Raw genomic sequence first — 12,078 nt, 5'->3', positions numbered from 1 at the left:
TGTTTATCATGTATGTACTTATTTGTCTGATTAAAAGAACAAATACAGGAGTAAAAGCTTCAAAATAGAGCCTGACTGATACTCAAAATTGGGGGCCAATTGCGATACCGAGCAAAGTACGGAGTAGAAAAATATGATATTGATGTATTGGCCATTTTACAGTTGTGACAAAGATAAGTAATGGAGGCAAGGTATTTTACAGTTGAAAAATAACCGTTGGTGAAGTTAGTGGACTGAAACAGTAAACATCACTGGGAATTTAATAGATATAAATCACCTATTTTATCGTTTTCTGTTAGTAATCTTAAAAAATGTCTCCATATTAGCAATTTTAGATAACTGGATATCCTATATACTGAGAGGTTTAATACTGATAGGTGGATATTGTAAAGAACATTTGCCAGCAGATATATCAGATGGGCTGTAGTATAAAACTAACATTTTATCATAGCGAACTCAAGGATCTGCTGAAAAGCAGCAAAAAGCAGCATTAAAGCCCCTGTACGGAGTTTTTAACTGGATATAGAAAAGTCTCTGGTTTCTGCTTATGTGTCTCTGTTACCTACAACAGCAAATGAGCCCATCAGCGTGAAGATACGCTTTTTCTAAGTAGTCTAATTCTATACCTCTGAAAGGCATTGGTCGGGTCGGACCACTGACGAAACGATTTACGGCAGTCAGACCGGAACTGACGACATTCAGGATACAGCATAGCTGTTTTGTTGCTACGCTTGCCAGTGCTAACCGAGCTAAAACTTTTGTCATGGCTGATAATGAGACAAAGAAAAGAAAAATAATTCGAACCGAAGACCAACGAAAGGCCAAGAGGGAATCCGATCGAGCTAGGGCTAAAACACGGATAAACATTGGCGATTCCTTCCAGAGATGGAGAGAGTTGCGGGGCTTGAAGGGAGGGTCGGATGCAGAATTCGCCCGATTCCTCCTAGACAGGTTTGTAAATTTTATTTCATTTATGAAATGTAATGCGGGACATAGTTTACAGCAATACATGAATTTATGTTGTTACAACAAAGCTGGCTAACGTTACCACTAGACTAGCTCTAGATACTAACGTTACACTCGTAAAAACGTCAACAAACATCTTAGATCACGCATCCATTTCAGCTGTGTGATCAGCCCAGCCAACCTGCAACGATGCATCGGTAATATCCTCTGTCATTATAAATGATTCAGTTTCTTACTTAGAACAAAACATCCATCACAATCACTGTGACTTTGCTGTAACGCTAGCTCTGTAGCACCGTGGGTAATATATATAGCTGGGAAATTGCAGTGCAACAGCAGCATTACACACAGTGACAATAGTGCAGTCTTTGCATGTTTAGCCTATGTCACAGACATCACGGTAATACAGTTAGCTTACAACGTAAGATGTTATGTTGGCAATGCTACTGCAGTTTTTTCCAATTACTTTGTTTCACCGGCGGCATATTATATTAAGTAGAAATACAAATAGACACATTTACCTCGTCCATATGCACGCTGCAGATAGCTGCTAAAATAAAACAAAAAAAGTTTTCAAAGCAAGTCCCGTCTTCTTTCCGACGTTTCCAAAACAAATCTACACGCGCCGGCCAGACAAACGTCTTCACGACAGTAGGCGCTAGAGCTCATGGGAAATGCAGTCTTCATTCCGGCAAAACACTACCGCTTTCGTCCAGCGGGGCCGCCAAAATCAACACTAAATGAAAAGTCTGTACAGGGGCTTTAATTGAAGGCAGTGCTTCTGAGTTGGAAACAGGGATTGCTCTGTGAAGTTGAGAAATGCTCACCACAACAAAAGAAAAGTGAGGGCTCAAATCGCAAACAAATGAGCAAGTCATGATAATAATTCTGTATGTACGTAGTCAGTAGTATATGAGACAGTAAAGGGGAGAACATTCGCATTAGTCATTATGAAGCACTCTGAATGTGAACTTTGTGGCAAGCATCCGAAAACTGATACAAGTACTTGTTGATCATAGTGGCAGCTGAATGCTACTCATTACAGAAACAAACTCACTTTTAATTACAAGCACTAAATTTCAGTGAATCACTGTTTATTCCACAAAGAAACAGGAATGAGTGAGATGTCCTGTGATCTGTACTGGGCTTAACAGAATGTCTACCAGAAGAGAAGTTTGGGAAAGAGATGGTTGGGAATGGTAGAATTTCTCCCTGTTCTTTTCTTCACCCTGGTTTTGTAATTTTCCAAACGCCCACTTAGCTTTGGCTCTTCATCTGGCAGACCAGAGGCTCAGCCCTCAAGTTTAGTTTTTATTGGCCATTTAATTCCTCACTATCATCAAAGGGGAGATTTGTAAGATTGGGGCAGATTTTTGTTTAAAACATTCAATTAAGGAACAAAAATTATCAGCAGAGTGTGAAACAGTACTGATGTTCTGTCAGAGACGTCTCTGTGTTGCAGAGATGTCTACTTATGTTAGCATGCTAACCAGCTAGCCCTGGCCCGTCCTGTCTCTTTATACCACTCTGTAGCTCAAGAGGTGATAGTCTGACAGCTCCTGTAGTTTCAGCTGGGTGATTAATTAATGTCAGCAGTGACTTTACCATGTTTTACAAGCTCTCTTGGCTTTCAGTTTAATGAATTAACAAAATAAACTCACAAAATGTCAAGAAAGGAAATTATCTCACTTCTGTTTTCTTTATTCTTCAGAATACTCCAACTGTACACTTCTCATTAAAGTTTCTCTCTTTGACTGACCAAAGACGAGCTTAATCACTTGGTTAACTCATGATAAAACACAATTTATTCAAACTGGACGGAAAGCAGCTGTCCCCCATTATTTTTGGAGCTACCTCGAAATTTTGACTAAATTTGACGCATTACACCTTTTCAAGCAATATCCATCGCTAATATTTCATCCATTATATATTAATAGGCTTATAGGTTTCAGTTGAGTTGAGGCGGGATGACTGTGAAAGCCCCAACATTTGATTCACACCATTTTCATACTCATCAAACCATGTTGTCCAGGTAATACAGTATAACCTTATGATATTCTCAAACCCTGTATTGTATCCCATCTCTGTCTCAGGCTGTCCACCACTCAGAATGTTAACAGCTCATATTGTGTTGGCTCTCCTAAAAAGTACCAGCTCTGTCCTAACCAGGTATGATACTGCATTGATATTGACACTATACTGATTAATTATCCACTGAATCCTTAACCATTAGAGCACTGAGGTTTACGCGAGGAAACTAGCAACACATTTAAAAAACTCCTTTAGCTGTAAGTGTGTGTATGTTGTGTTTTTCAGCCCTGTCCCAGCCCCAGTGTCAGCTTCAAACAGCACCAGTGTTCCCAGTTCAATTCTAAATCTTTTGGAACGAGATACTACCGGTGGATACCTCTTTACCCAGGTATAATATCCATCCAACAGTCAGGCTTTTTTCTATCTGTCTGTCCCTTTATTGATTCAGTTATCAATAACACAAGGAAACTGAAATGCAGTGATATTGTCTCTCTTCCTACCCTTACAGCTGATTATACTGGGCATTAAGGGGGAACTCCAGAGATCAGCATGTTATCTGATCTCAGGCAATTCAAAAAGATAACCACATGTAACTCACTGAAGCTTTCATTACACAGAAATCCTATTTTGCGTTGTTTTCTATTTATGTTATGTATAGAGTGTTTTTTTGCAGACCCACTGCTGCTGTGACAAAATAATCTATCTATCTATCTGTCTATCTATCTGTCTATACAGTATTTTTTTTACTATGTTATGTCCCATGTAGCTGATTACATCAGCATCTCCAATAAGCCATGTGACCTGCAGTGTACAACTATCAGTGGTGAGCGGCAGCTGCTAGTGCCTGCCCATGATGGTACCTTCTGCCGCGATACCAAATACCATGGAGTCTGCATAGAGGGAAAATGTCAGGTAACTCAAGAGAAACACTTGTGATATCACTATTTTTGTTGCAAGAATTACTACTACTGTATGCGAATAATGTATTAAATACAATCCAACATATATTTGGCTGGATGAACAACCTCATTCTCTTCAGAGTTTGACCTTCTCTTCTCCTCCAGCCTGTAGGATGTGATGGAGAGCTGTACAGCAGTAAGACAGTAGACAGATGTGGAGTATGTGGAGGCAATGGGACTTCATGCCACCGCATCTCTGGATCATACAGGAAGGCACTCACACAGTTAGGTAACACACACACAAACACACATGTAGACAGATGTGCCTATGAGTAGACATTATATACCATTCATTCTGACATTCAGTCAAGTTATCCAGTTTTAAATTAAGGTACGCTCACACAACTTTACTTTGTGATTATCTGGGCCTTCAGCAGCCTGCTCCCCAAATGTCACCTGTTCATGACAGGTTTCGTGCAGAATATCTTAAAGGTCCCATATTATGAAAAAAAAGTTTTCTCTGGTGTCTACATATATAAACTGATCCTCCCTGAGCCTGCCAACTCTCAGAATGAGGAAAGCAAACGAGTCCTTCATCGTCTCTGCAGCCCACCCACTGGTAAAACAGCGCTCCAACAGGCTGTTCAGATTCAGCTCCTGTCTTTACATAACAACAGGAGAGATTTTCATAGGCTGGCCTCCTCTGCACAATGATAGGAGAGATCCGAGAGGGGGGCGTCCATTCCCTAGGTGAAGTTCAGTGTGTCCAGTGGTAAGCTAGCAGTTTTTCGCAATGTCATCGCTCAGAGGTAGACACGCAAATTGCTCGGTTGTTTGTTGTATAAACGGGGTTCGTACAGGTGCTTGAAATTCAATGTTGTGTTTTCAAGGTCTGAAAAGTGCTTGGATTTTAGTTTAAGTGCTTGAAAGTGCTTGACATTATAACTCTGTTTCTTCACAAAATTAAGATCAGATTGGATAGTTTGCTTATTACAAGGAGAAATAAAATCAGTAAGAGAACCATATGTGGAGATGTTTTCTCCTGGGCTCCGCTGAGCCTCTCTGCTCCTCTCTGTGACCTGCCAGTCTGTGTGTGACCCAGCCCCGCTCCCTTCAAAGAGAGACAGCAGGAGATGACAAAATGCCGGGAGGCTTCTGTGTTAATGAGCGTTGGCTTGAAAATGATAACTACAAACTATTGTTATGATAAGGACCGAATCAAAGAGTGGCGACATGCAAGGTCTGCAAAAAAGTTTTGCAGATTTGTGCAATGGGAGAGTCTGCACTCTCCAGTCACATGAAAGGCAAGTTAAGACTTTGATTAACTTAGGCTAACGCTGCCTACATTGAAAGGCCCTTTAGCGAATGTTTTTTGTGTTTAACAAAAGTTTTTGTGTGTTTTTATTTGGATACAGACTGACGTGAAACAGATTGACGTTATGTCGCTGTTCTGGTGGCTATTTATATTACAGTCAGTAGCCCAGTAGCACTAACCTGTTGAGGCAATGATAGCTTACCTTGTCATTGCTAGCCTGGACGGGGATCTTGCTCACAATTTTTCTAAAAGATCGAGAATCCACTGTTGAAAGTGGCAGCCTATCTTCAGCGACATACTCTGCCACCAGTCTCCTCACTTCTCGATGTTCAAGCATCGCAGAATGGGAGAACGAGTTTTTGCTGCTTAGTTTTTTCTCCGCTCTCATCCTTAGTTTGCTTTCTTTTGGTTACTAGCTTTATGTTAGTGTGGCATCGCTCTAGATGTTTCGTTAAATTTCTTAAAAATTGCGATATCACGAGGTAGAGAGATCTGTTGGTTTCGCACACAAAGTGCACGTAACTATAATGTTCTTCACATCCTTGTCTTTGACGAACTAAAAATAAGGCGCGTATGTCCATCTCGCGAACGTAGAGTCCAACTTGTCTGCTGCTGCAGTCATCTTCTCCTCAATCAACAGTTCTCTAGCACTTACAGGAAGTAAACATATGCGCAGATTTTTTCTCCCCTGCTAATTTCGCAGTGTTGGCAAATTTGCATAAAAACAACAATCCACTTAATTTCGGGTTTAAAATATGTTATAACGCGCGTTACTGGGATTTGTACCGAGGTAAATATTACCAATTTTTTTTTTGTAATGCCTTACATTACTGTGTTACAGCAAAAAGTTATGCATTACAGTAATTGCATAACTTTTGTAACGCGTTACAATGCATTTTGCAACATAAAAATGTATGTCAAAAAAGGAAATTACAGGGTGCTCTCAGGTCTCTCTTTGTCTCAGTGCAAGTGTGCCTGAAGAACGCCAAGTGGCTTGCCTTTTTTTGGATAAAACTTTGTGTTCTCCTTTAATTTCTAAACTTTTTGCTGTTATGAAAAATAATTTTAGATGTTTACAGCATAATACAATGTACATAATTGTGATAAAAAGTGTTTTCCTGTAGATATGTATTTTACGCCAGCGATAAGGTGCTGGAAAAATGTGAAAATGACCCTTAAAAGTGCTTTGACCTCTAAAAATGTGTACGAACCCTGTATAAATCAACATAAGTGCCTATATTCTCTCCCAGCTACAGAACAACAGAAGAGACAGCGGTTGCGTTTCATTTTTAATGACAATGTGCCGGCTACGCTTCCAATTAGTTTGCATGTGTGTGCTAACCACTTCACGTCGGACTGCTTCAGTAACGAGGGTCAGTACAAAGCTGTCTTTGCCTCGACCCTCGTAAAAGGATCAGTCCCAACCATAGGGGACCCAGCAACTGCACCTGAGCCACCGGTAAGTATCGCCACATTTTGATAGTATTTACAGTTGCCTACGAGTATGGTGAAGTCAGAGTCCGTGTTTCTTCAGGAGCCTCTCCTTCTGGGTCCGATTCTGGGTTAAACTGGTATGGTTGAATGACAGCATCTCGGCGAGCCATAGTGTTACATCCATCACGAACATTACCGCATGGTACCGCTAGCGTAAGCGGCATCCTCTTCCTGAGAGGGGCGTGTAGCAGGCAAGGCAGGAATTGACAGACGGAGCTCATTAGCATTTAAAGGTGCAGGCACAGAAACAGCCTGCTCTCAGTACAGCTCACTTGAGCAACTTTTAGACAGCTTAAATTCAGGACCACGGATGGGTTTGGGGCTATATATTTCAAATACAGAGTTGTTGGACCTCTGACAGCAGTGTGAAATTGATGAAAAACAGTATAATATGGGACCTTTAACAGAAGCCTAGAACTGCTGGGATGACAATGTACAGTGGTGGAAAAAAGTTTTCGGACACCCTTAAAATTTTACACAATCTCAAATATTATCATGAAATATTTGTGGAAAAATCTTTTTTGTGTTTCAAAATGTGCAGCTGCATTAGACAGACACAAACAAATATAAATAATATTTTTACTGTTTATTATTTACAAGAAAAACTAACAAAACTAAATTCTTGACAGTTTTAATATGTCAGTTCCTCAATATTGTTGGTATCAAAGTCAACAAATAACAGAGAATGTGTTCAAAACTGAACAAAAAATAAATAAACCATCACATTATCAAATTAATATTTAGTAGCCCTGCCATTAGCACGCAGTAGAGCTCTAATCCTGGCTGGCATGTTCCCTAGAGCCTTTCACACTGTTGAGGGGTAATCTTGTCCCATTCTTCTTGAATTAGTGCTTTTAATTCATCTAAACTCTTCGGTTTACGCTTTGAAACGGACCTTTTGATAATCCACCACAGATTTTCAATGGGGCTTATGTCCGGGGATTGAGCTGGCCAGTCTAAGACCTGGATACTGTGCTCCTGCAGCCAAGTTCTACTGGTCCTGGATGCGTGGCAAGGGGCATCATCTTGTTGAAATATCCAGTTTTGACCTCGACGGAACAGTGCACGTGCAGATGGGAGCATGTGGGTTTCGAGAATGGCACAATACTTGGCAGAGTTCAGTGTGCCATCACAGACAGTGAGATGACCAACACCAGCAGCACTCATGCATCCCCAAACCATGATACTGCCCCCACCATGCTTGACAGTAGGTACTGTACATGCTTGAGATAATGCTTCGCCTGGCCTTCTGCGTACCCTCACATTAGCAGGAGGAAGATGAAGCTGGAAACTGGACTCATCTGACCACAGAATCTTCTTCCAATTCCTGGTTGTCCAGTTCGTGTGTGCTTGGGCCCAACGACGCCGGGCTAACCTTTGTCTCTCATTAATCAGGGGCTTCTTGACAGCCTTGTAGGAACTTAAGCCATGGTCTAAAAGTCAGCCACGTACAGTGCGGGTGGAACACTGGACACCGGTTTGGTTTGACCACTGCTGCTGAAGCTCCTGTGATGTCATTCGGCGGTTTTCCCTGCACATGCGATTCAGGATGCGGTCATTTCTTGCTGAAGAAACCCTTGGTCTGTCTTCCAAGCTGTTGGTTTGTGTGTATTTCTGCAGAGTGTATCCAACTGCTGAAGGACTGCATCTGCACTTCCTGGCTATCTGGAGGCAGCGGTACCTTTCCTGGCTGAGAATCTGAATCTTCAGGCGTGTTTCCTGCGTTAGGTTCCTTGTCTTAGCCATTTTTGTCTCTGGAGAACTTTCAAATGTGCTGGCTTTATATAGACACTATGCACGGCAAAAAAAAAATGTCTTTTAATAAAAAGCATGACTTTCATTAGTGGATCACTGGTACCAAAATTACTCAATACTCAAAATTTCTTATGTATTTTCATGGAACCAATCAATTTTAAGTTTCCAATGGCTTTTTTAGGATTTGTTTAGTATTTTAGTTGTGACTGTACTGAAAGAAGACCCTTGACACTTGACCTAAAAGTGATTCTTAATCCAATATTTCACAAATGCGTTCGGTGTCTAAAAACTTTTTTCCACCACTGTAATGGCTACACAGACTATTGCAAATGACACTTCTACTGTTAAGTGTGACTGCACTTAAATTTGTATACATTTTGCCAGCTAATTTAAGATTTAGTCTTAGTGTTGATCATTTTAAAGTCAAGTCTGCCACAAAATGATAGTTTGTATGATTTTAGAATGCACCTTTGCAGAGGGGGTCTGTGCTGATGTTATAATGTGAGCAATACATCCAAACATGAAAAATGTTTTGATCTGGACAATTATTTTGACTTGACTTGAACACCATTCAACATATTAGGGCCCTTGATGAATGACTGACTGATCAAGTGTTAATAATAGTTTGTATTAGACAGCCAGTGTATTTCTTTAAACCCAGAATGCTGTGTGTCTTATTAACAAGTGGATGTTGTAAACAGACTCAATTTAGCTGCATGGATCCATTCAACTAGCAATCAGCCCTATGCTTTCGCATGTATAGCACGTATTAAGGCGCCAACATACTTTCCGCACTGCAAGTCTGCGGGCAGCTGCAGATTTGTTCTGGCCAAGGAGACCGGCACATGGTTCTTTTCATAACAGTAAATTGGAAATTAAATAAACTGTCTTAACTTGCTGGCAGGGCTTCTTTGGTTAAACCCAAAGAAGTTTCCTGTGTACTGAGATACTTGGTTTAAACACTGTTGGTGGTGTGCTGCTGGTGTGTACAGTCACCAGGAGGATGACTTTGGTGCTCAAAAAGAGATATGTTCACATTTTTTAATGAAGAGATAGGGATTGTTTTTTTAATTGTTCTTATTTTGTTTGAGCCACCTTCAAAAAAAGAAATTTGAATTTAAATTTCTTTTCAAAGCTCCCCATGACAATCCTCAACGGACCGTTATGCCAGTGTTTAAAATAGCTGTTTTTGTCATCAGGCTACGTGTTCATCACCAACATCCCAGCTGGAGCTTCAGACATTCAGATTGTAGAGAGACATAAGACTGAGAACATCCTGGGTGAGAACCAACAGTTCCTTTAAGGTCAATAACCTGAGAACCAAATCAATAGATTTAAATCAACACTTACAGTAATTTACAGTAATTTTCCAACTGAACAAAGATTATTCTGATCTTCTTTCCTAACTCTTTGTAATTTGGTGATTGGTGTTTCCAAAATAAGAACCACTTGATATATTGTAGAAACTACTAATTTTGTAAATGATGTATCTTTCTGTGTGTTTTTGGAATTTTGAAAATCAGCTTGTCTAATTCACTGCCCCTGATGTTTCCCCTCCTATCTAGCCCTGTCAGATGAAGCTGGTAATTTCTTCTTCAATGGAAACACTGTGTTTGACAATCCTCAAAACTTCCGTGTAGCAGGAACAGTGCTTAAATACAGACGTCCGAGCAATGTTTTCTCTGATGGCCTGGAGTATATCATTGCCCAGGGACCAACACTTCAGGGCCTGAACGTTATGGTAATACACACAAGCACATGCACACGCACGCACACACACACACACACACACACACACACACACACACACACACACACACACACACAGGTCATTACTACCACTACCAATGCAATGGCAATCGAAGTGATAACTGTATGTTTGATGTGATGACACGGTACAACAGTGGCACTGAAATGTCTAATTTTACTGTCATAAAAGAATGATTTCACTTCCAGTATGAAGTAACTAACCTGTGACTGTAACTAACCTCTTTTTGGTCATACAGTACTATAACATGAACGGGAAGCTCCCCCACATCACCTATGAGTACACCATCCGTCGCACATCTCATGGCATCACAGCTGCACAAGGCATCACCACAGGCCCCTCCCACTCTCATCTTAACCTCACCTACAACGAGGTCAATGAGGACGTCAGAGAGGGTCTACTTAGAGTGATGAACCACAGCAGAGTGAGCGTGACAACCGTTCAACACTACAAAACCCAGCTAGGAGCTGATGACCAATCAGATGTCCATCTGCATGAAAAGGAGGAGGAAGAAGTAGTGTGGGAGGTCAGGACACCCAGCCCTCCACCGCCTGCTGCCATGTTGGTCTTTAGACCAGCTGATGTCACCAGTCACGTATTGAGCCATAATGATGTGGAAGAGCGGGGACCTCCAGTGCCATCTGGCTACCGTGAGTCACAGATTGATCTGTCCTTGAATAAACAAGCTTTAACTTTTTTAAATTGAGAAGAATCTGTTTGTGCTGTGTCAGAATGATCCTTCAGTGACTGAGTTGACTGACAGTCAAATCATGGAGTTAAAATGCAACCATTGAGCCGACCACAGTTTCCCTTGTAGAAAACCCTTGCACCACACATTAGCTGGTATACAAGTCTTTTTTCATGATGCCATTTCAAAGTGTGTACATCTCATTCATTTTAAATGCATGTTGTCATATCTTATTGAAAACAACACATTCACTCCTGTTGGTTAGGAACCATAATTTACCTGTTGGGCCACAGACTGAAGGTGATGACAGCCTAGTTACCTACCAGTTAGGATGTTGCTCAGATGTTACTGTTGGGTAAAGACACTAGCAGCACAGTACATGACATGGACACAGTGCCAGGGTTGGGAGTGCATGGGGCCTCCATAGTTTGGTATTCCAGATTTAGACTTTCCAAACAGCACATCGCTTGGAGAATGTATATTGACCTTCACATGAGCAAAATTATTTTGCAATCTGTCATTAATATACTATTTATAATTTTTTCTGTAAATACTGCACCTTATCCTCTCGCACCTTATGTTACTCTTACCTTTTGTCTTCTACATCAGTATTTTATTTAACTTTATTTTATTTAACTTTACGTCTTCTTATCTTATTTTCAGCAGCATGTCCTGATGGAAGACAATAATAGACTAGGTGGAGGTAGGGATGTATGATGTATCGGTTACCGGTGTCACTGTAAACCAAGGTTCCTAACGGTGAAGGTAACCATTTTAAGTTTTAATTGCCATGGTAACTGCCGCGGTCAATAACCACGGTGTGGAAAACTTGCGAGATACTTCCTAAGTCTCTCTACGCATGCACAGTGTGCAACATGCGCTTGTTATGTAGTGAAGAAGACAAGGCGGAGGGAGGACGTGACAGTAGCTGTATTTTTCCGCCTTCAAAGAAACCAAATCTGCAGTCTGGGCATATTTTGGTTATTATAAGAATGCTCAGGGACAGCTGGTTGAGGATGGCAGCCCTATCTGCAGGAGCTGCAAGAAGAAAGTTGTTGCGAGGGACGTCAACACATCCTATTTACTTATTGCTCATGTGCGCGACCATCACCCTCAACTGTTAAGCGAACGCAAGGTAAGTTAACCTTGAGCTCGGGTGCAT

At 41.0% G+C, this 12,078-nt stretch overlaps 1 protein-coding gene across 4 annotated transcripts in view; it reads left to right on the top strand.

The window, feature by feature from the left end:
- The window catches only part of LOC115572020 (ADAMTS-like protein 2), a 33,571-nt gene extending 21,732 nt beyond the window's left edge, over positions 1-11,839 (top strand). For 3 of the 4 annotated variants that reach the window (XM_030401762.1, XM_030401760.1, XM_030401761.1), the window contains 7 exons: positions 3,060-3,135; positions 3,283-3,385; positions 3,805-3,909; positions 4,062-4,185; positions 9,660-9,740; positions 10,026-10,201; positions 10,467-11,839. In XM_030401762.1, coding sequence (XP_030257622.1) covers positions 3,077-3,135; positions 3,283-3,385; positions 3,805-3,909; positions 4,062-4,185; positions 9,660-9,740; positions 10,026-10,201; positions 10,467-10,934 — 1,116 coding nt within the window. In that variant the 5' untranslated portion in view covers positions 3,060-3,076 and the 3' untranslated portion in view covers positions 10,935-11,839. Of the gene's footprint in view, positions 1-3,059; positions 3,136-3,282; positions 3,386-3,763; positions 3,910-4,061; positions 4,186-9,659; positions 9,741-10,025; positions 10,202-10,466 lie in introns of all 4 variants that reach the window. The other variant, XM_030401759.1, reaches the window with a different exon arrangement.
- Positions 11,840-12,078: the final 239 nt, after the last annotated feature.

The sequence above is a fragment of the Sparus aurata genome, chromosome 21, assembly GCF_900880675.1.
Source record: "Sparus aurata chromosome 21, fSpaAur1.1, whole genome shotgun sequence".
NCBI lineage: Eukaryota > Metazoa > Chordata > Actinopteri > Spariformes > Sparidae > Sparus > Sparus aurata.
The sequence above is the reverse complement of the archived record's forward strand: the minus strand, read 5'-3'. Positions and strand labels throughout refer to the sequence as shown.